This window comes from Galleria mellonella, unplaced genomic scaffold (assembly GCF_026898425.1).
Source record: "Galleria mellonella isolate WM207_F2 unplaced genomic scaffold, CSIRO_AGI_GalMel_v1 utg72, whole genome shotgun sequence".
NCBI lineage: Eukaryota > Metazoa > Arthropoda > Insecta > Lepidoptera > Pyralidae > Galleria > Galleria mellonella.
The window spans coordinates 395,045-418,268 of record NW_026442144.1 but is presented as its reverse complement, the minus strand read 5'-3'; the positions used below and the strand labels follow the sequence as shown (position 1 = coordinate 418,268).

The window sequence follows — 23,224 nt, the reverse complement described above, 5'->3', positions numbered from 1 at the left end:
ACAATTTTTACAGCGACTTATTGGTCGATTAATCAAACGATAACATTAACTGATTAAAAATAGACTTGCATGGGCGTTAGGTGAGGTTTAACGTATTCTACACAATATTTTGTGATTATTTAAAATGTCTATCCGTCCTTTATCACCTGAATTGGCTGAGAAGGCTCGTGTGGAATTGAACGAGGATCCTAGAAGGTTGAAAGAAGACTTGCAGCATTTGAAAGATTGGATAGCAAAGCAACCGCATTTAAGAGTAAGGACAGGTAAACATTTCATTTTTTTAATATAAATAAATAAAAATTTATTTTCGTCTTTTAGGAGTTTAATATTAATTTTATTAATAAAGTGTTTTTTATATGGAAACAAAAAAAAATTATTAGCTTCCATATTGACTTGATAGGTAGACGTGTTAGCATGGAAGAGTCAATATATTTTTTATCGACTATACATAAGAAAAATGTTCAGTTTCGTTGGTCCGCTCTCAAAAAATACTTAATGATTTCAATTTCAATTGGTTTACATATACACCTGCGTATATTATAATAAATAATCTTGCATCAAGTTTGACGCACTAGTTTTTATGTGATATCGGAGCAAAAACATACATAAAAAAAATAAAATAAAAAATTTCGCTGTTGCTTTTTTATCTTTTATTATGCTATATTTTTTTTCTTAAATACTTCTTAAGTACAGAAATTGTTTAGTTGCAAATCTATTATATATATGTTATAGATTTTTTGGTTGGATATTTAGTTCGTGCCACCAAGATATATTAATTTTTTTTATATAGGTGATATGATAATTGAATGGATAATCTGCCTGTGACATTTGTATATACAGGCGAGACAACAGTAGTGGATGATAGATGAGGACTAAAACAGGTCAGTTAACTCATCGTGATGAAATCTACAAGAATTAATTAAGATCATTTTTTATAGAAATCACGTGGAGAAAATTTGATAGGGCATATTGTTAGCAATGAAGCTGTTAGATTCTCTTTACTACCAATTCCTTCTCCTCAGGCATACTTATTGATTGACCGGGATGAAAGTACCCTATGTATGTCTCTATATTATGTGTAAATTTAATTTAATTATTGTTAAGGCGTGAGAGGTAATAAAAAACTTATTTTTATTTTTTACGTTTAGTTAGTTACGTTTTTTGGGTTGTGGTTTTTTAGTAGGTGGATAATGTCTATATGTTAGGAGGAAATGAAAATAAAAATATAGATCTTAAAGACATTCTATTATGACTTATTGACCTTTATTCCATACTTAGTCTATTCATAATTATTTGTTACCAATAACTCTGGGATACTCTCCACAAAATATGCTATGGAATCCTAAGTGAATAAATGTCGAACATACACTGTGCTTACTTTTAATGTTACTGAAGAATATCTCGTTCCGTGTTGTCACTTTATCTGATTAGAATTTAAAAAAAATATATAGTTTCTAATTTATCTGAGTAGATAACGAAGGAAGATAATACTAAACATGACAATTGTTGTCAATAATATTATAAAGGCATTTTTAGAAAACTAGATAAAAAAATGTACATTATTGTAAATGCTACCTGATGGAATTTCCTAGAGATAGATTAAGGCTATTTATTTCCTTAAAATATCTTTAGAAAACTAATCATAATAATAGAAACGTATTATTTTTTAAACTTATGTTCTTTTTTAACGCTGTTTAAGATTATTATTATTTTTTTTACTTTATGATTATGGAATAATTATATTATCGGAAATGACAGACATAGTTCATAAAATTCCTATTATACATATATACAGATAATATATGTTATAAAACGCATTTTTTGTCATAATATATAAAAATTGGAGAATTTTAATTAGACCGTAGAAAATTGTGATGCTTGTGTTAAAAAAGTCATGAGTTAAATGAATTTTCAAAATAGTTGGCTAATAAGTCACAAAATTTTATTTTGTAGACAAGTAGATAAAAAATATATCAGCAACGAATCTCTATCTATAATAATAATTACCTGAACTACATCAATCAACAAATAATAATATATAATCAGTTACGCTACCACTTAATATCAAGTGTATCCACGGAATAGATATAAAATATCTACTATACGAATGGACCGTACAGCATAATTATTAAAGCCATGATGCAATTATTACATTATATTTATAAACTATGATATATATTTATAAAATATGATAGGATGCATGTCTCAGGCTATTTATCAGATATTATTGTATAATCCAATATTTTTAAATTGTGTTATTTACTGACCTAATGTGAATTTTTATAGATGACCAATGGCTAACGGTGTTTCTTCGAGGATGCAAGTACAGTTTGGAAAGGACGAAGCAAAAACTGGATCTCTTCTATACCTTCCGGAACATAGCCCCCGAGTTTTTCCGGATTAAACACACCGATCCATATTTTTATGAAATTTTTAATTTGGGGTAATGACAACAGTTTTATATTTTTAAATATTATTGCTATTTTTACACTTTTATTTCATGCGGTGACCAGGTAAGAATATAATATGTCATCACTGTTTATTATTCACAGAATATATAATTCTTTAGCGAATTTAAAAATTCTTTGACCTATTAAAAGCTACATTATCAGCAAGTAACGTGGGCTTAATAAAAAATAGAGGCTCCTGCAACAATTGTAATAATCAACTCTAACGAATTTTAAACTACACACACAAGATTTTTGTCTATCTGCAGAACTTAATTTAATTTTTTTTAGAATATCAAACAAATTGACGGCTCACACTGTTACGTGGAAAAACTAAAAACCAAATCTTTTTGTAATAAGGATAAAATCATATTACGCCGACCCCAAATGATTGGGATAAGCGTAGGAAGATGATGATGGTATCTGTCGCCTATAGATATAAACAGGACAATGGACAGAACAGAGTATACTGTTTTGTCCATGATATCCCCCATGTGTTGCCATTTCTAAAGACTAAGGTGATATGCCTCTATATCCTGTAAATTTACTGTTATATCTATTCTCTTCAAACTGACATACAGCCATGCAAACTGCTTCACGGTAGAAACACGAATGGAACAGATGTACAGAAGCAAACGACTTTTATACATACAAAGTCTCCCTCTGGTATTATAATATTTCATTGTATTAACAGGATTATGATCGTATTGCCAAAGCCTATTGGACCTACTTCACCGATAGTGGGTATCTTCAGACCTGGACCATGCGATCCCAAAAAGTACGATATTATGGATGTTATGGCTGCCACTCACGTCCTCCAAAAGGTAAGTAATTATTTTTTTTTTAATTATAAATAGGTATATTTACGACTTTAATTACTAAAGTGTAGCCAGAGGTATTTGTATTGACAGTGAAGCAGGGTAAGCTGAGCGGTGGCTTGTCACTGCGATAAATTTATATTTTTATTAGTGTTTACCGTTACTAGAGACATTTTTCTACGACTTACAATGAACACAAACCAATTGTTAATCTGATAGAAGTAATAATTTTGCCTATAGGCATAAATAGCACTGTGGACAGCACAGTATATAATGAGATGCTTCATGCATTTATGAGAACTACTATTTACTTATTTATTCATTAGTATGTATGTGTATAAAGCCAGTCCAGTCCAGTTTTTATTTCGATAACAAAAAGAAGTAGGTGGTAAGACAACGTTTGCCGGGTCAATTAGTAGTATTATAAAAAAATGAATCGTAAATTCAAAATTGCAAATTCAAATCATTACAAATATTTATTTGTGATGACTATTGTTGACTGTATTTAAACTATAATTTGATTTTTTTTATACAACTCAGAATAGCAAACAAGCTGACGGCCTATCTGATAGAAAGTGGTAACCGTCGCCTATAGAGATGAGCAGTACCATGGACATAACAGAGTATACTGTTTCGCCCATGATACCCTATGATATTCCTCTGTACCCTATAAATTTACGCCATATCCTATCCTTCAAACCGAAACACAGCCATGCAAACACAACTGCTTTACGGTTGAAACATGAATGGGACAGAGGTACCCAAACAATCGACTTTTGTACAAAGTCTCCTCTGGTATACTGGAATGCGGTATTAGTAATAATTGACTTACGTACGTGTTAAAATTTATATATATATAGATAAACAAAGAAATATAAACTTTTTTTTATGTGGGTTCAGATGGAAATCTCTTATTGGTATCAGAAAGCTGCAACCATCTATTATACCTACGTTACTTTACTGCTATATAATGTATATTCTTTTAAATCGAATCACACCAGATATAAGAGAGGTATATTGGAACTTAAGTAAACGAGTTTTACATACAAAGTCTCTTATTCTCAAATAAGTTTACTTCTATTTTTTTATAAGTATTAACAAAAAAATTATTTTATGATTACAGGTAGTGTTAGTGGACAATGACCACGCAAGTGTGGCTGGTTTTCAGTCAATAATGGATTTAGAAGGTACTACAATGGCACACTTCACGCAAATGACTCCCTTCCAAATGAAGAAAATGATGGTATTTTCCCAGGTAATTATTTATTCGATTATGTATTATTTAATAATGTATCATTAAGAGGAGGAGTGGTATGAGCACAAATATTTAAAATCATATAAAAACGGTATCGAAGATTAGTGTGTACGTACATCATGACACTGGATTTTTATATTATCATCATTATATCAATCGCTAATTGTTTACTGCTGTATATAGACCTCCCCATAGACTGTTTGAAAGAAGACCCCATAGAAAGAAACGGTCCTGAGACAGGTGCATTTACTGACTCCTTGCAATGCATTTGAGGTCGTTGCTCCATCCAGTGGGATTTTTATATATTACAATAAAATTACAATGTTCACAGGACGCAGCACCAATACGCATGAAAGGGTTTCATTATTTAAATACGCCTCCAGGATTTGAAACTGTATTCAACTTAGTGAAGGGTTTCATGAACGAGAAAAACAGAAGTCGAGTAAGTATACTCGTGTTTAGCAAAAATGACAACTAGTTAATATTTTATAATAAACAATGGATAAGTTTTAAGTAAAAATTAAAGAGATAAGAAACAGCTATAAACAGTATTATATGTACCAAGACTACAATTTAGAAACAAGTTTTATAAATATTTATAATAAATATTTTCATAATATTATTTAAACAAATTAAACATTACGCCTTGACTCACATAATTTGAAAAAAATAAATTAAAACGTAATTATTTATTTGTTTTTCTGTTGGATTAACTATATTGTATTATACAAAAATAAGGAACTCTGTTGTAAAAACACTAATCTGGGGACACCATTTTTAAACAGACGTGAACGCCCAACGTGAACTTTTTAACTATACCTAAGTTAATTTTAATATAATATTTTTTTTTTTATATTTAGCTTCATGTTCATAATAAGAACTACGATGAATTATACAAGCACATCCCTAAAGAAGTTCTGCCTGCTGAGTACGGTGGGAATGGCGGTACTATTGAAGAAATCTTAAGTAAGTAAAAATTTTTATTACTAATTAATTTATTTTATTTCGTGATCTAAAGGTTAATTCTAAAGGACATCGCATAACACACGTACAAGAAATATAGATGAATTCAAAATTGTTTTTCGTGTTAGTTGAAAATCATATAAAAATACTTCCTTATATGACTTTATGATAGTTTTTTTTTTTTTATAAAAACTAGACAAGTTTTCAATCAAATGGTTGAATCATTTTGGGCTAAATTCATAGATAGCAATTATAAAAATAGGTAGCAATAAAACCTACTAGGGTAAATACACATTGTGAATATCGTTTTCCTCATAATTTTGTAATTCACGAATACTGTATAGAGCAAATCATAATTTTTCTGTGATATATATTTCTTTGTATGCATATTTCTTCTGTACTAAAGCCACGATGTAAATTATGTACATTTCTTGCGCGAAAATGATATTATGTAGGCTTATACGGATCAAAATCTACCAGACTTGTAAAAATTTGCACATTTGCACAACATAATCTCTATCAATTAGAAACATTTCAGAAAGAGTTTTTCAGAAACATTTTGGGCACTGGTCTTATGTAAATTTTGTGATAAATGAAGATTCTGTTTTTTTTTTTGGTAATTGTTTATGTACAATATAATTAATTTTCAGACTACTGGAAGAAAAAGGTCCAAGAATATGACTCTTGGTTAGAGGAAGACGAAAAATACGGCGTGGATGAGTCTAAGCGGCCAGGGAAACCTAAAACTGCTGAAGATTTGTTAGGCATAGATGGCACTTTCAGAAAATTGGACTTTGATTAAATTATAAATACATGTTTTTATTACGATATTATACACATTTATATTTTAATGAAAGTAATATTATTGTATTTCTAATTTGAAGTAATGGGACCGTAAAAATAAAAGAAAATAACCATTGAACTTAATTAAGCCTTATCTTAATTATCAAATTAAGCGTAATAAGTAGATAATTAACAGACATACATAAATAGTTTTTTTTTGTATACTTACATATTTTAAAGTTACTGTTTCTTTTCAATTATCATAAATCTTTAAGAGGAGATATTTTACTGGATGATATTGAAATGGCAGATATGTCTGTGTCGTTGGTTTGTGGAGGTCGATCTTACAGAATATATGCTAGAAATGGAATCGCTAGTTCCCAATAATAACAACTCGAAATTCTAAGAAGCAGTTGGGGAAACGAAGAATACAATCACTAGTACAATAGATAAAACCTTACTTCTAACTTGGATCGGTAAACAAAGTTCTTTTCTAGGGTCAATTCCATCCAATCCTATTTATTTGTATACTATTTATTGGTAACTTTTTAATAAATATCAAGCTTTTTTCGTTTATTTCTTGTTTTTATTTTTTTATACAACTTAGGATGGCAAACAAGCTGACAGCCCACCTGATGGAAAGTGGTAACCGTCGCCTATAAACATAAGCAGTACCATAGTAGACTGTTTCGCCCATGATACCACCCATGCGTTGTCATTCCTGAGGACTCAGATGTTATTCCTCTATACCCTGTAAATTGACGCCATATCCCAGCCTTCAAACCGAAACACAGCCATGCAAACATAACTGCTTCACGGTAGAAACACGAATGGGACAGAGGTACCCAAGCAATTGACTTTTGTACAAAGTCTCCCTCTTATTTTGTTTCTCATATTGCATAAGCATTGTTATATGTATTTATATAATAAGATTGTGAATAGTTTTTTAAATTTCATTTATATGGCGGAAATAAATAGCGACAACATCAACTGTACTGCATGGAGTCAATAATGCAGGTAGCTCAGAACCGTTCCTTATGGCAGTCTATGTAAGACTGCCATAAGATAAGTATGTAGTGAATGACTAATATTGTTGATCATTTATTAGTTGTGGGACGTTAATAGTTTAATATGATGGTAATTGTAAAGGCTAAACTGTTGTTAACTCTACATAACAAATTTCTTGGCCATGGAACTTGCCACAAAACAGTTTGTTGTTAATAATTTGTTAGGACTTTTTACGTAATATAAATTTTGACGAGTAGGTACCTATAGACGAAAGTAGGTTATATTGAAGCTGTTTACTTAGCAACATCATGGTTTTAGCTATTAATTTAGAAATTATTTCAAATGCAAATTCCTGAGGATGATGGTGTAATGTTATTTTGTAATATAAATACTATATGTCATTCTTCAAACCAGTAGTCCATGTATAATTTCTAGGTAGCAAACTATACTATATTTTGCTTTGCAATAAGCAAGATTATATTCTGCACAGAAAGATGGCAGCTTCGATTTTTAATTATTTATCGCTTTCAGACCTGAACGATACGAGCGTGAGTTGTAACTTTAAAAAATTCTAAAACCGCGCGCAATTCATTTTTACGCACGAAGCTGAAATAACATGATAGTGAGATTCTAAACCAGCCAGTAAGAAATCATTTTAGCGGTTAGGTGGTGCAGTAGTCTCGTGCGTGCCGGCAAGATGGCTTGGCTCCAAAACACGAAAATATATTTAATCTGAAAGAAAAAAAAATTGGGTTTGAAAGGGTTATATTAGTAATATTCGAAAATTAATACGGGATTATTACTCGTATAATTATTTAACCGTTAACTGTCCACTGCTGGACATAAGCTTTCCTCATAAAGGGAGTTTTGCTAGTAGCTGCTAAGCTTGTTAGGCAGGTTCACAACCGAAGTTAGGCTTTTACAGATGTTTTAAGAGGGACTCTGCCGCTCATACCTCGCCTTCCTTAGTCGCCTCTTATGACATCCACGGGAAAGGAAGGGGTGGTCCATTTTATGTCGAGGCATTCACGGCGTTATTATAATATTGTACACTGCTAAATATAGGTCTCTCCAGGGTTTTACCAGTAGTTGCCACATTTGACGGGTAAGTTGGCAACCGCAGTTAGGCTTGGATAATGTTATAAGAGCTGTATGCTGATACGCTGTTGTCCATCACATAGGAGACTAACACGGTATTAAATGCTAATTGATTGTAAAATGTTCTAAGAAGAATATTTAAGAATTAACATAAATAAATAAAAAGCTACATAATCGGTTATCATAGCCATTAAAATATATACCTACAAATTGTAATCTTTCTCCTATTTACAATCGACTTCAAAAAGAAGGAGGTTCTCAATTCGATTGTATTTTTTATGTGTTTGGTACTTCATAATTGCGTCAGTTGTAATTCGATTTAGAACATTATATTTTTTATCTGAAAGAATATGTTTTCAAATTAATCCCATAGAAATTTTATCAAAATTGGGTCCGTAGTTTAGTTTTTAAATAAAAATAATAAATTTTACCATAGTTTATGTTGCTGTATTTTTATGGAACACAATCTTATTTTGGAATTTGTTTAAAAATTACCCGAACAAATGTCTCGTATTATTAGCACAGTATCTACACGGAACACCTAGGTATCTATTATCTATACTGCTATCTATCAAATATCGACCCTTCTAGAAACCATAAAAAATATTAATTTATAGAATGTTATATATCTAGATAATTTTTGTAATCAATCGGTGTACTCATGACGATAAGAACGTCAAAGTTTTATTTATTTGTTGCTTATAAATATCAGAATTATGTAGTTAGTATAATAGGTTAAGATCCCGTCGTTGAATTCTGCATTTATTATTTTTGGTAACATATTGTTTAATTGAAAGATGAGTGAAAATATAAAATAATGCACCCGAGGCACCTGCTCTTAATTAGCTGCTATCTAGAATTGCCCGGGGGAAATTGTTACTTGTGGCAATTGTTTTATAGCCATACCCATATTGTTGTATAAAAAAAGGTAAAAAACTACTGATTAGTATAAGTTTTGTCAATAATTACCATTTCCTATAACTGCAGCACCATCATCTGGAACAAAACTTTAGATACTGGCAACACTTACACGCGGCAATTTTTCATATACAACCATACGTTACCGTAAACAAAAAAAAAAAAAAAACTTGTGTTTGGTGTACATATATCTCATCAGAAAGCATGATGAGTTAATTCAACTTATCAAACATTTTACCTATTTAAACTCGGCGATCCTAGGTTGTGGCTGGACATTAAGTCACCTAGGTACATTGTATTGAATTTTCGCTCACCTGTCATTTAACAAGTTTGATTTAAAAAATTTATACCTGCGGAAATCAGAAGCGGAATCATAGACTATAATAACAATCATCATATCATATCAGTCTTTAACTATCCATTGCTGAATATATATCTCCCCTTCGGAAATGTTTTAACAGGGACGCTGCTACCCATCCTCGTCTTCCCTTAGTGACCTCTTACTATGTTCATGGAAAAGGAAGAGGTAGCTAATTTTATGCCGGGACCATATGGCAATAATAACATTATAGATATGTAATCCAATTTTTTTTTCTTTTACTATTATTATAATCATTTCGATTATAATATATATAATATACAAACTTTATAGACTAGAAATTCTTGTTTAGTAAATACTATTCCATTTTTAATACCTTATTTAGAACTTTATGGTAGTTTATGGAGGATGTTTAGTGATGATTAATGCATGTTAAAGAAGATTTTTATATTTATCTATGTATTAACTGTGTTGATTACCTCAAAGTCACGGTTGACGTACCCTAACGGAAAGTTCTTCTATTGCAACATTACGTTCGCTGTGTGCAGGATTTACTAGATTATGCAGTTAACGATTGCTTATTTCGCATATAGGTACATACATATTTAGTAATCCTTTGTAAATATCCGGAGTGAAACAAGTATCGATAGATGGATCGTCTAGAGTGGACTGCTTATTTGTTAGCAGTTTTTTTTAGTATTTACATTTATAGTTGAAACCAATTCTTTTTTATTTTTTTTTATTTTGTAAGTATGGATATTCGACCTCTACCGTTGGAACTCATAGAAAAGGCTCGTGTAGAACTAAATGAAGACCCAAAACGTCTAGAAGATGGAATAATACATTTAAAGGAGTGGATTGCAAAACAACCTCACTTACGTGCTAGAACAGGTAATGATATGGGAAATATATTTCGTTTTGATTTTCGTTTTACCATATATTCGTAGGCATTAATTTAACTTTTATATCTCTTATAGGTTTTTATCTTTTACTAGTGATTAAATTACAGAATTTTAGAATAGTAAATATATCCCACAAATCTTTTTTTTTATGAAACTAGGAATGGCAAACAAGTTGACGGCTCAAAAAGTGGTAACCGTCGCCTATAGACATGAGCAGATAACAGAGTATACTGTTTCGCCCATGATAGCTCGTTGCCGTTTATGAGGACTCAGGTATTATTACTCTGTATCCTGCAAATTCACTGGCATATTTCACTTTTCAAGCCGAAACACAGCCATGCAAACACAACTGCTTCACGGTAGAAACACGAACGGGACAGAGGTGGCCAAGCAAATGACTTTTGTATAGTCTGCATCTCTTTAATTTAAATATCAATTATGGGTAACTAAAATGCAAGTGCAAAACAGGCAACTACAAAGTAACTTCGTATTTTCATTGTTGGAAACTATTTTGTAATATAGGAGTTGTTTAACCTTGAAATGTTAAAATTGTATGCACAATAATTGTGATGATGATGATTTAGTATTTTTTATGTAATTTTTAGATGATCAATGGCTTGCAGCGTTTTTGCGGGGTTGCAAACACAGTCTAGAACTCGCGAAGGAGAAAATTGATATTTATTATTCTCTGAGAAGCACAGCACCGGATTTGTTTAGTTTGAAACACACTGATTTCAAGTTTATGGAGCTACTAAAATCAGGGTTTAGTGGTGATATTTTATTATGTATATATTAGTAAAATTAGTTAGGTTTAGTTATACAATTTTTTTATATATGTACTTAATTTAGATGCGTTACCTTATATTGTAGCTATTTTTTCATTTATGAATTCATTTCTGGCGTTTGTTTTTTTGTTCCATTTTGTAAAGGGCCAAATATTGGAATCATTATTAGACAGACAGTTTTTATTATATATGTTTAAGACATAAGTTTAAATAATAATAATGCAATTATTTAAATTTATGCTTTATAAACAAACAAATTAATGTAAACACTATTGTAATAATACTCATATATTGTGTAAATTACATTCATGTTACATAAAATAGCTTAATTTGTCAGTGGTACTTAAATAATTTTATCTTATTAAAGTTCATAATTATACGAATACTCATGTAGTTTGTAGTAATTATTAGGTAAATATCATAGGATAATTATTATTCATCAAACCTCTATTATAATTAGAGGTTATATAAAAAAAAAGTTGAGATAATCACATATGTATATTATATAAATTTACATTATTGTTATTATCACAGACTTATTTTATATTAAGTAGTATGCAATGTTCTAGAAATAATAAATCAGACTGTGTTTTATATTATAGGGTTCTATTAGTTCTTCCAAAAATTGTAAATCCAACGGATCCAAGGGTCATTCTAATAAGAGCAGGAGAGTATGATGCAAACAAATACTTCGTGACCGAATTGCTAGCTTTATCTTTAGTTATACAACAGGTAATTATTGTGAATATTATATAATTATTCTTATTTGACAGTATTGAATATCATAACTGTTTAAATATTTATTGTACATTATATTTTGTATTGTAGATATTATATTTAGAAGATGATGTTTTAGTGGTATCTGGTATTATCAATATATTGGACTTGGAAGGAGCTTGTATGAACCATTTTATGCAAATAACACCAACGACTTTAAAGAAGCTAATGGTTACCGGTCAGGTAATTATTGCGTTGTATAAATAATTGTATAATTTTACTTTAGGTTATAATGCACTTATTATGCCGCTTTGGGTATTTGTCTTGCCGGTACCCCTCTAGGCCCTATTATTGTATTATGAACAAAAGTTTTATGCCATTTTTATTCAGTTAGTGGTTGTATACCGTGGTATTAATCAATTTAGAACAAATATTATATTTTCGTCGTACTTTGTAAGTCACAAATAATTTTAATATTAATAGATACGTTTTTATTATCGTACGTGTGGAAAAGGACAAGATGTCATATGAAATCTGTTTCATGCATGCAGTAGCGAAAATATATCCATCAAAACATTCGTTTTTCATTAATTTAGGGGCAAGGATATCTATAAATTGGGAAACGTTATAAATAAACATTTCTAAATTTACAAACATTTAACAGATGAAATCCTATTTTTCAGGACGCATCTCCTGCTCGATTGAAGAGTGCTCATTACTTAAGTACGCCGCCGGGATTTTGATACAGTTCTTACTATCGGTAAAAAAATTATGAGTGAAAAATTTAAGAGCAGAGTATGTATCCTAATATACGATTATAAGAATAAGACCATTATTTGATATTTGTCTAATGAATTAATGATGTAAGTTAATGCCAGAACAGTTTTTTTTCAATTTAATGGTGTCTGTTCTGAAAAACCACGTCGTTTATATAAAACTTTTGAGTTAGTTATAAATGAAAAAGTTATAGACAAAAAGATCCACCTCATGATGTTTTATTTGATTTATTTTGTTTCAGTTTTATTTTTATTTTGTTTTTATTTTCAGTTGTACGTGCACAATAAAAATTTTGATGAATTGTATAAGCATGTATCGAAAGAAATATTACCAGCTGAGTACGGAGGGAATGGAGGTTCAGCGCGGGAAATAATAGGTAGGTCTGCTTTAAGTACTGAAAGAGCAAAATTCAAGAACTAATATATTATCTTATTGGAACATGTCATGTTACTTCATGAATTAATCATGACAAGCAGGAAAATAAAGTATTTAGTAAAACTTATTTACATGTAACTCTGTGTACAGATTATTGGGTTAAGAAGATAGAAACGTACAGAGATTGGCTAGAAGATGACCAGCAGTACGGTACCGATGAGTGTAAAAGGGTTGGAAATCCAAAAACAGCAGCAGATATATTTGGAATAGAAGGATCCTTCAGACAATTAGAATTTGATTAAATAGTTCGGTAAAAGATTTATATAACAATGGTAGTTATATATATTTATACTTACTTATATTTTAGTGCTTTTTTCACTGGGGTTTTGTTTATAATTGTGTTTGGTTTGAAACTATTTCATTACGAACAAATTTAATAAAAGTAAGTTTAGTTTCTAGTTTAGATACTTGTACTTTTTAGCAATTCGTTTATCTTAGATATTTATGGAAAATAATAAAATTTTATGAAGTAAATAATGTCCTATATCCATATTTATTTATAAATTTATCAAACACTGTTATATTTCTTTTAGCATTTATTAAAAATAAAGTTTCGTTTAGGTAACGAATTGTACCATGATTTCTTTCGATTATTCATTGCAGAACATAATTACCTTTATGACTGTTATAAGATCATCTGAGTTCATTGATTTCTTACATTAGTAGTGTAGGACTTTTTCTTATAGATTGTTAGTTCTTAGATCTGGCTGATCTATTGTAATTTCAGCTTGCTAATCCTTTTGGCTTCATCCACTGCCAAACTTAAGATTATTTTCTAGGAGGTGCCTGGCCCCTTGAAGAAGGCGCATATCTACTCTCAGATACGTCTTTACGAAGCTTTGCTCACATCTTAGGGTAGGCATTGACGATTCTGGGATTGACACGACTCTCCCCACTAAATATGCTTATGGGTCCACTTGGTTTTTTAATCAACTTCAAAAACAAGTTTCGGTTATAATTTTTTATGTTTGCTATCTCATTACTCCTTCCGTTGTAAACTGATTTGGATTTTTTTTTAAAGGATACACTTATAGATTGGTTGCATAGAAATTTTATCAAAATCGGTTTTGTAGTTCAGTTTTAAAATTAAAATATCTGTCGTCACAATTAAAGCCGGAATTTTTGTAGAACTGTGTTTTAATGCTACCTAAATATATAAGTAGGATTTACCCACATATTTCTCATTCAATTGTCTATATATTATATTTAGATTATGATTATCTAGTTGATCGCACCTTTAAACGGTGGTATTAATGTTTGTGAATAAAATTATATACAATATAGAAAATGTCAATATTGCATAAGTATACAACTAATTTGATATATATAAAAACATACATAAGATGTTTTTTGAATTGTATTCAAATGTATTTAAATATTGTTTGGTAATTAAGCAATCATTATCTAGGTATTATAGAAATAATGTTTATTACAGTAATAAACACCAATACGTGGTAGATATGACATTTTTGTATTTTGTTTCTTCGATTAGAAAAATGTTTGTTTGAAACTCGCTAGGAATGTTTAATATAATTAAATGTTTGTATTTGTAAAAATAATTATCAAAATCGGTTCAGAATTGGCGAAAACACCACATGTCTAAAGTGGGATTAGGAATTTTTTATTTTGGTCCATAACTGTAGTTAAGAACCGAACTGTATAACTGTCGTTTTTGGTTTTTTTTTGGTAATTTATTAAAAATTATGCTAGTTAGAAAATTTGTTCTGTTTTTCACTTTTTTTTTATGAACCGATATATTTTAGATTTTTTTAATTTTTTAATTGAATTGAAGATAATACCTACTAGTATTACTAATATTATAAACGTGAAAAAAGTTTGTCTGTTTGTTATTTGTTTGTCCTTCAGAATTTAGAGACACTCATATTAGGTACAAAACAAAATGACAAGTAGGTAATAAGGATTTTGTCTCACTTAAGATTTATATTTATATTTAATATATTTCTTAAAAAGTAGCTTATATCTTTCTCCATTTCATATAGTACGTGTATACCAAATTTCATAGTGATTAGTTAAGCCATTGCACAAACAAACTTATTTTCACATTTATAAGGATGATATTAGATTTCAAACTAAAATATCTGTTGCTATGAGAAATTATAGAATGTACGAATGTTTTTTTTTTTATTTAAAACTTCGATCTGGAAATTCTATCAATCGAGCGTCACTATTATTCTTGGATTATACCTAAAATAATTGAAATTAGGTAATATCCGAAAAAAATTAATTAGGAAGAAAAATAGGCTTTCCACAGCTTGGAATTGAGTGATACCTAAGACACGCATTCATTTCTTTACGTAGTGTGGATATTGTGAGTGCGGTGTGTTGAATGGAATGTTTTTTTTTAATGGATGATTATTGAATGGTAACCTCACCCGCGCTAATGGCGAGGAACCAGTGAGAGATGATAGGTAAGGATGAAAAGGCAGGCCAGTTAGTCCATCGTGATGAATACACCTGGAATTCAGCACGATGGTTTGATTGAGGGACTACGTTAAGATCAACCTGACAGGATATATTGCTAGCAATGGGACTGGTAGTCTGGATTACTAGCAATCCTTCCCCCTCCACCCCCCAAATCAGGAATGTAGGTACCATTTACCTGCAATTGTATCGCATTAAATTCCGATAGTGTGTGTTAAAATATGCAAAGAATTTCCTCTAGTTGGGGCAGGTCTAAAAAGGCTGGGAAAAAGTTAACAATAATTTGTGAAACAGTACAAATAAATGTTTTTGTGTTTATTCATATCATACATACAGGTTGAATACGGATCAATGTAATAAATGGTACATAGATATTATATATACTGACGAATAAGTAGGTATCACGGTTCGACGGTGTAGATAACAACATTGGAGCAGTCATGTATTATCAGTCAGACGGTGTTGCGTTTCGCTCTCAGCTAACAAAAGGTACACCGGTTCAACATTGTTTAAATAGTTTTAATGTTTGTACAGCATTTTTATTTACCACAGTACATTTTATTTTTAGTGATTTTTAATAATAACTCTTCTATGTACTATTTTAAGGATAAATATTGTTGTACAGAACATAAATAGATATATATATGTATAGATAAATAGTACAGAGATAAAAATGATACGTGAACTGACACCAGGATTGGCTAAAATAGCAAAAGAAGAATTGAACGAGGAACCGAAAAGAATTAACGACGATTTGCAACATTTGAAGGATTGGATTACAAAGCAACCACATTTGAAAGCGAGAGTCGGTGAGTTATAACATGAATATTAAAATAAGTACATATATCGCTGTATTTTTTCATTTAAATGTATGTATTTCGATGTATGTATTTTTTTTGTTTCTAGGTAAAACTATAAAAATGACATTTAATGAATTAAAATATAAAGAATATGAATTTTATTACCTGCATATTTTTGAGTTTATACTTTACTTAATACATGATCTATTTTAAGGACATGTAAGAAATAGAAACAAAATAATTTTTTGATGAATTAAAGGAAACATTCATTTCTTTCTTAGATATTTTAAAACGTGCCTTATTCGGTAATTATACAAAAAGAAAAAAATATTGCTTTTATGTAAAATAGAACAAATTCTCTCCAATAAACATTGACATTTTATTTTAAGGAAAATAATGAAATGTTACCTTTTGTATATTTCGATCTAAGGAAAAATACAATGATATTTTTTAAAGATAAAGCTTATTGTTTGTTATTAAAATGAATAGAATTTAGCTTTGAAATAAGGATAAAATATAATTAAAAAATACAATCCCTTAGTATTGTGGTACTGATATATATCTATATAAATAAATATTATTTGAACCTACATTTCAAAGATAATGTTTATTTAATAACAAAGAAATGTATTTATTACTTATTTTCACATTACAAGTTCCAGTCAATTTATGAACAAAATTATTTTCTGCTGAAGGTAATTTTTAAAACTGATTCTTCTATTAGTATAATACGGGAACAGAAGATGTTTACTTTCGCATTTTGAATTGATTCTATTTGTGGTTTAGATAGGTAAACTATAAAAAATATTGGTGAATATTGTCACCACTTTTCATTGGTTAAGCTTGTTTGTCAACTATACAAAATCCCAAGTGATAATGTTCATTCTGAGTAATTTTTTAAACTGCTTAACCGATTTGAATGTTTGCAAATGTGTAGGTATTGTTTGCTTCAATTTGAGAAGTAGAATAGTTTTTATTTCAATAATAAAAAATATCTTAATATATATATATATAAATAATCATGTAATTTATCAATATTTCAGATGATCAATGGCTAGTAGGATTTCTGAGGGGCAGTAAATTCAGTTTAGAACGAGTAAAGAAGAAACTGGACTTGTATTATAGGTTAAGGACAACTAGTCCCGATATAACATTACGACTAAAACCCAGTGATTCCAAATTCATTGATTTTCTTAAAGTGGGGTATGTAAACAAATTTAATATTTTGTTATTGGTAAAAGTTCAGAATTAATTCGAATTTTCTTCATGCTAATACTAGTGTGGGGTTTTTTTTTAATGAGTGATAATGGAATGGTAACCCCACCCGCGCTAGGGCATATTACTAGCAATGGGGCTACTACTAATCCAAATATTTTATTATTAAAGTAGCTTTTAGTTAAATCCATATAGATTTGATGTCATTTACGAATATGTAAAATCCATATTTAATAATTAATTGTCAAATTCAGTTTCTTTTTGTAACTTTATCAATTGACAGTTGTTGACATCGGCTTACTTAAGCTAAGCCATTAACTAACACTACTTACCTTCTATGAAACCTGTTTAATTAAATAGCAATCGTTTAATCCATACGTTATTTCTTTTTTTCTTACCTTTCTATAATGTTTATTGCATGTTTGCATTTGTATGTTTTTTAAATGTATATGTAGCTTCTTTTTGCCTCAATTGTAATCTGAAGTAAGTACTTCTTAAAAGAATTTGTGATTATAGAAAATTATATCTTAGGTTTCAGTAATTTCTTATGTACACATTTTTTTCTTTCGTCATTTTATCTTTTTTTACATCTAAACAAAGACAATCGTCGATACCAGATAAATAAATGTTATCAGTCTCATGATGAAATGTCTAAATAGACATTGCAATTGTCCAGTTTCTTTGAAATCAAGGTAGAACTTATAACTATATTAAACACTCGTAGATAAGCGTACTCAATTATATTGATAAATATTTAACTAAATCTACATAACTATATTTTTCAGGACATGTTTAGTTTTACCAAAGGCGAAGAATGGGTTGCAACCACGCGTTATTCTTCTCAGAGCGGGTGCTTATGATCCTGAGAAGAATAATGTTGCTGATATCATGTGTATTTTGTACTACTTAGTTCAGGTATATAGACGTAACTATTTATTATAATTTATTAGGTGACATATCAACAATCAAAATTTGGTATATTTTTACTAAGGATATGGTGGAGTACATATTTCATTTGAATACTAGCTGCATCTAGCAGGTTTGCCCGTTGTCATATCGTGATATTGAGTAGTCTATAATTTATCCTTAAAGAAATGAATTATCAAAAGTAAAAATATTTTTCAAATCCGACACATGGTTACAGAGATTTTTTATATATATATTAGTATAGATACTTAAATGTGCAGTGTATGGGTTTATACAGATATGTGATTAAATAATTCTGCTTTTAATAATACCATTACAAGCTGAATTGTGTATATTTAATGTATTATTAAATGGTATCGTCCTGTACAATTTTAGATCGTGTTGATGGAAGATGATGCAGCGACAGTGATTGGCACAAAGATTTTGGTAGACTATCAAGGTGTTACTATGACTCATTTCGCACAAGCTAGCCCGTCGTTACTGAAGAAAATGGTAGCAGTTTGTCAAGTAAGTTCATACTGTGTACAAGGAGAAATTATTAGTATTATTTGAAAGGAGCGTTCTACCAATCAAAACATGCGTTGAAAAATTTGAATCTCTTGTATTAATACAGCGCGTTTAGCTATTGAGTTACTAGTAGTAAATCGACAAAAAATGTTTGGTCTTTTGTGAATTTTGGATTCACGAAATTAATAATAAGCATAAGTAGATTCTTAATATTACGTACCTCTAATGATTTCGATTTTACCCTGTATGTTTATATATATATATAAATATGGTCACATATGTAATCTCTAATGCGGTAGTCAGAAGCATGTGCTGCATTTTATCATTGTAGGGAATATAAAATTCGATATTCCTACATACCTCTGTATATGTTTGTATCCATTTTCACGAGAACAGGCACACAAACAAAAGAGAAAAAAAAATGTACATATCGTCAAAGTCATAGAATACTGATGGATCTGATAAAGATTACATATAAAGATCCGTCAGTATTCTACGACTATGACGATATGTCATTTTTTATCTTTTTTTTTGTATTTATTTACTTTTTTTTTATCTTGTAAAGTGGTACAAATAAATAATTTATTTATCTGTTCATCTATCAACGTATCAGGAGGCGAGCCTGTTACTAGGGCTTTATTTGGTCGGTCTCACTATATATACACAATACTATAACATTAGGCCACAATCATCGAGCAAGTACTCACCATGTTAGTCACTACAATTATTATTATTTAATCTGAGTGAATACTAAGTACCTACAGAGTACTTAAAAACGCCATTAGTGGAATCGACGGGTCGTGATTTAGTTTTTTTTTTTGCACATCGTATAAAAATTGTGTTATTTTGTTGACTGAACATCGAAGTACTTGATTATACATATTGATTCTGTAACAATTAATTTGCTGTAAGAATCAATTTGTTATAAGTTTCTATTATTAGATATTTTTTAATTACTTAACATTTGAATGTTTGATTTGATCGATTGTTAAATTTGTTGCTTGAATTCATTATATCTACAAGACAGTCAAGTTCAAGGACAGTTGATGTAGTTATTTTAAGTTAGTTCATGTTATATTTATGCGGGTACTTAGATCATATTGATGTATGTGTGCATATTAAATTTATTACGAAATGATTCTTGAACATATATTTCTTATTCTTTCCAAATCTTTAATTACGAGTATTTTTATTGCATTTGATTTTGGAAAAATCTTATAGATAAGTTCATTGTTTAATTTTCATTGGAATAGGAGACAAATTAATTATTTTTTCCTTATTATTATTTTTTTGTTTCAGGATTCAATGCCTTTACGTTTGAAGGGTAGTCATCACATAAATGTGCCTTCTGGTGTTGAGTTAATCTTCTCACTTATTTCAAATTTCTTAAATGAAAAAGCTAAAGAGAGAGTATGTATAATTATTTATACGATACGATATAGTGATAATTTAATTCACTTTTGTTAATAAACCTTTACGTAGTCAAGGTATTTGTCGTACGTCGTGTTGTAGAGAATGTAACTCTTGACATAATTACATTTCGTTGAGTCTGTATCGTTATTTATTTGTTTTATTATCAGTATTATCTATCACCATGACAGTTAATGCTGTATGGTCCCGGTATAGAATAGGCCATCCCTTCCTTTCCCGTGCATGTCGTAAGAGGCGACTAAGGAAATTTAATAGTCAAGGGATGGCCAGCAGCGTCCCTTTCAAAACATTTCCAAAGATTAACTGCGGTTGCCAACCCGCCTGCTAAGCATGATAACTACTGGCAAAACCCTTCAATACAGGTTTCTATATGTCTATATGTTCAGCCGTACACACTTAATGTCCGATATGGTCTGGAATGGAGTTAGTCGAACTCACAATCTTGTGTTGGTATAGTTATTATATATTATTTTGTAATTTTCGTACCTTTACCATTTATTGTATAATATATAAAATATAAGAAATAGTTATATATAGTCAATTAGATGAAGCAATATAAATGGCAGTCTTATTGTTAAGTCGCTTTGATGCGGTAGTGAGAAACGTTTGAAATTTTGTTATTTTGTGCACGTAACATTTTCGTTGGTATTACTCGAATTCAACGTGACAGCAGATGAGTCTACCGCCGTCTAAATTTGCATAGCAATGTGTAAAAATACAGGGTGTAATTCGAATCCTAATTTTAGTAAGTACGAATATGACACGTAAAACTAAGAGCTTATTAAAGTTACAGAACATTTAATTTAATATCTAAAGTTAAAAACTAAAGTTAAAAACGAGGAAAAATTATGGGGCTCCATATTAATTTCGCCGCGCAATATGGAAACCTCAATTTTTTGTCTTTTTTTTTGCTAAAAGTTCAGTTTCACTAGTAGAACACCGACATCAAAGGAACAAATGAATGAATGAATTTTATTTACTAAATATTGGTAATAATCAGTAGTAGATCTTAAATTTAATGATAATTATTAGCAATACTTTCCATTACGTAGGTGTGTATATGTTCTTTTTGTAATTAATAGAATAACACAGTAATAATATTAAGAGATAACATTAACAAAATCGATTACGTTAAATTATAACTATTAATAAATGTGTTTTCGATTAAACAAGATAATTTTATATAGGTAAAGAGCCGGTAACGCAAAATTTTTTTTTTTTAAACAATACTTTGCAATTCTCTATGGATGCTAACGATTTCGATTTCACTCTGTATGTGCAGGTATATATTATATGTATAAAAACTTTAACTAATAATACATTTATTTTGGTTACAGTTGAATATCCATAAAAATCAAGAGGATTTATTTAAATTTATACCTAAAGAAATTATACCGGCTGAATACGGAGGTGATGGAGGCACTGTATCAGAACTTATCGGTTAGTTACTGTATATTATATAATATGATCCTGATATTATATGATATTATATTATATTTGAAGTAAAGTCAATTTAGGTCCAATAAATGCAATACAATTGAGCTCCTTAATAGATACGTAGCAGATACATTAGATAAATAATTAAGTATACAGATAATAGTTACGCCTATGTTTTTTTTGTATTTGTATGTACGCTTATGTATTAGCTAATTTTATGAATTAAATTCATGTTATTAATTTCCATTTCGCATTCAAACGATTTTAAAAAAATTTGAAGTTTCTTTCAAAGAAATTGGAGGTTCTCAATTGGGTTTTTTAATATTACAAATAGTTACCTCAGATTTTTTATTTATCAACAGATTTAGAAAATTCTTTTTTTTTTATTTGAAAGAATATAGTTTCAGATTGGTTTCATAGAAAATTTATTAAAATCGGTTTAGTATTTTAGTTTTTAAATCAGAATACTGGTTATGCCGCGATCGAAGACTGCGTTTTTTCTGTGTAAAACAAAATCAACTTGTTGCTTTTTGGTATATTTACATATATACATAGTTAAATAAAATTATATAAATATAAAATACATATTATGACATTCTTAAGCTCCATCTTACATTCGCCATTTAATCAAATATGTAATAATAGAATATGATTTTCATATTTTACTAAATACGATGTGCGAACCTTCAAGAAGAGAGTTTATTTCTTCTTAAAAGGCGATGCATCGGTAATTTGTATAGTGTTGCTAGCACCTATGGGCCATGGTTATAGTACAGTATTATATTGTATGTGGTCAATGTAGTACTCGGCTGACCTGATGGCAATAGTCATCAGGTCAGCCGCGTGCTACGTTGACAAATTTTCACGTAAAAAAATAATAACTTTTTAATATGTAATCGTAATAAATGTACTTAAATATTTAATCTTAACAATGATAATATTGTTAAATATTGTTTTAGATTGTTGGACATTAAAATTGAAAGAGTACAATTCATGGATGCGGCAAGAAGAACAGTTTGGTACCGACGAGTCTAAGCGGGCAGTCAAATTAGATAACAATGACGAGTTTAGCAATCAAGGATCATTTAGGAAACTTGACATAGATTAACATACATATTAACATAGACTAATATACATTACATTAAGATTTATAAGAGCTACGCATTAAAATGCCCATATAATATGTTTTTATATCTTGTTTTTGTACTACCTAACAATTTTTAGATGTTAATTTTCTAGT

General features: G+C 29.7%; 2 protein-coding genes across 2 annotated transcripts; both read left to right on the top strand.

Moving 5' to 3' along the window:
• On the top strand, nucleotides 1-6,842 carry LOC113516628 (alpha-tocopherol transfer protein-like). Its single transcript, XM_026901070.3, has 7 exons — nucleotides 1-263; nucleotides 2,287-2,443; nucleotides 3,142-3,271; nucleotides 4,389-4,520; nucleotides 4,852-4,962; nucleotides 5,381-5,486; nucleotides 6,134-6,842. The coding sequence occupies exons 1-7, from the start codon at nucleotides 125-127 to the stop codon at nucleotides 6,283-6,285; spliced, it is 927 nt and encodes a 308-aa protein (XP_026756871.2). The 5' UTR covers nucleotides 1-124; the 3' UTR covers nucleotides 6,286-6,842.
• A 3,432-nt stretch (nucleotides 6,843-10,274) lies between these two features.
• LOC113516629 (uncharacterized) lies at nucleotides 10,275-23,175 on the top strand. Its single transcript, XM_026901071.3, is given in 15 exon segments — nucleotides 10,275-10,500; nucleotides 11,117-11,273; nucleotides 11,899-12,028; nucleotides 12,125-12,256; nucleotides 12,697-12,744; nucleotides 12,746-12,808; nucleotides 13,061-13,166; nucleotides 13,316-13,457; nucleotides 16,331-16,476; nucleotides 17,511-17,670; nucleotides 18,468-18,597; nucleotides 18,985-19,116; nucleotides 20,416-20,526; nucleotides 21,885-21,987; nucleotides 22,944-23,175. Coding segments are annotated over 15 exon segments (1,848 nt in total). The 5' UTR covers nucleotides 10,275-10,361; the 3' UTR covers nucleotides 23,093-23,175.
• Nucleotides 23,176-23,224: the final 49 nt, after the last annotated feature.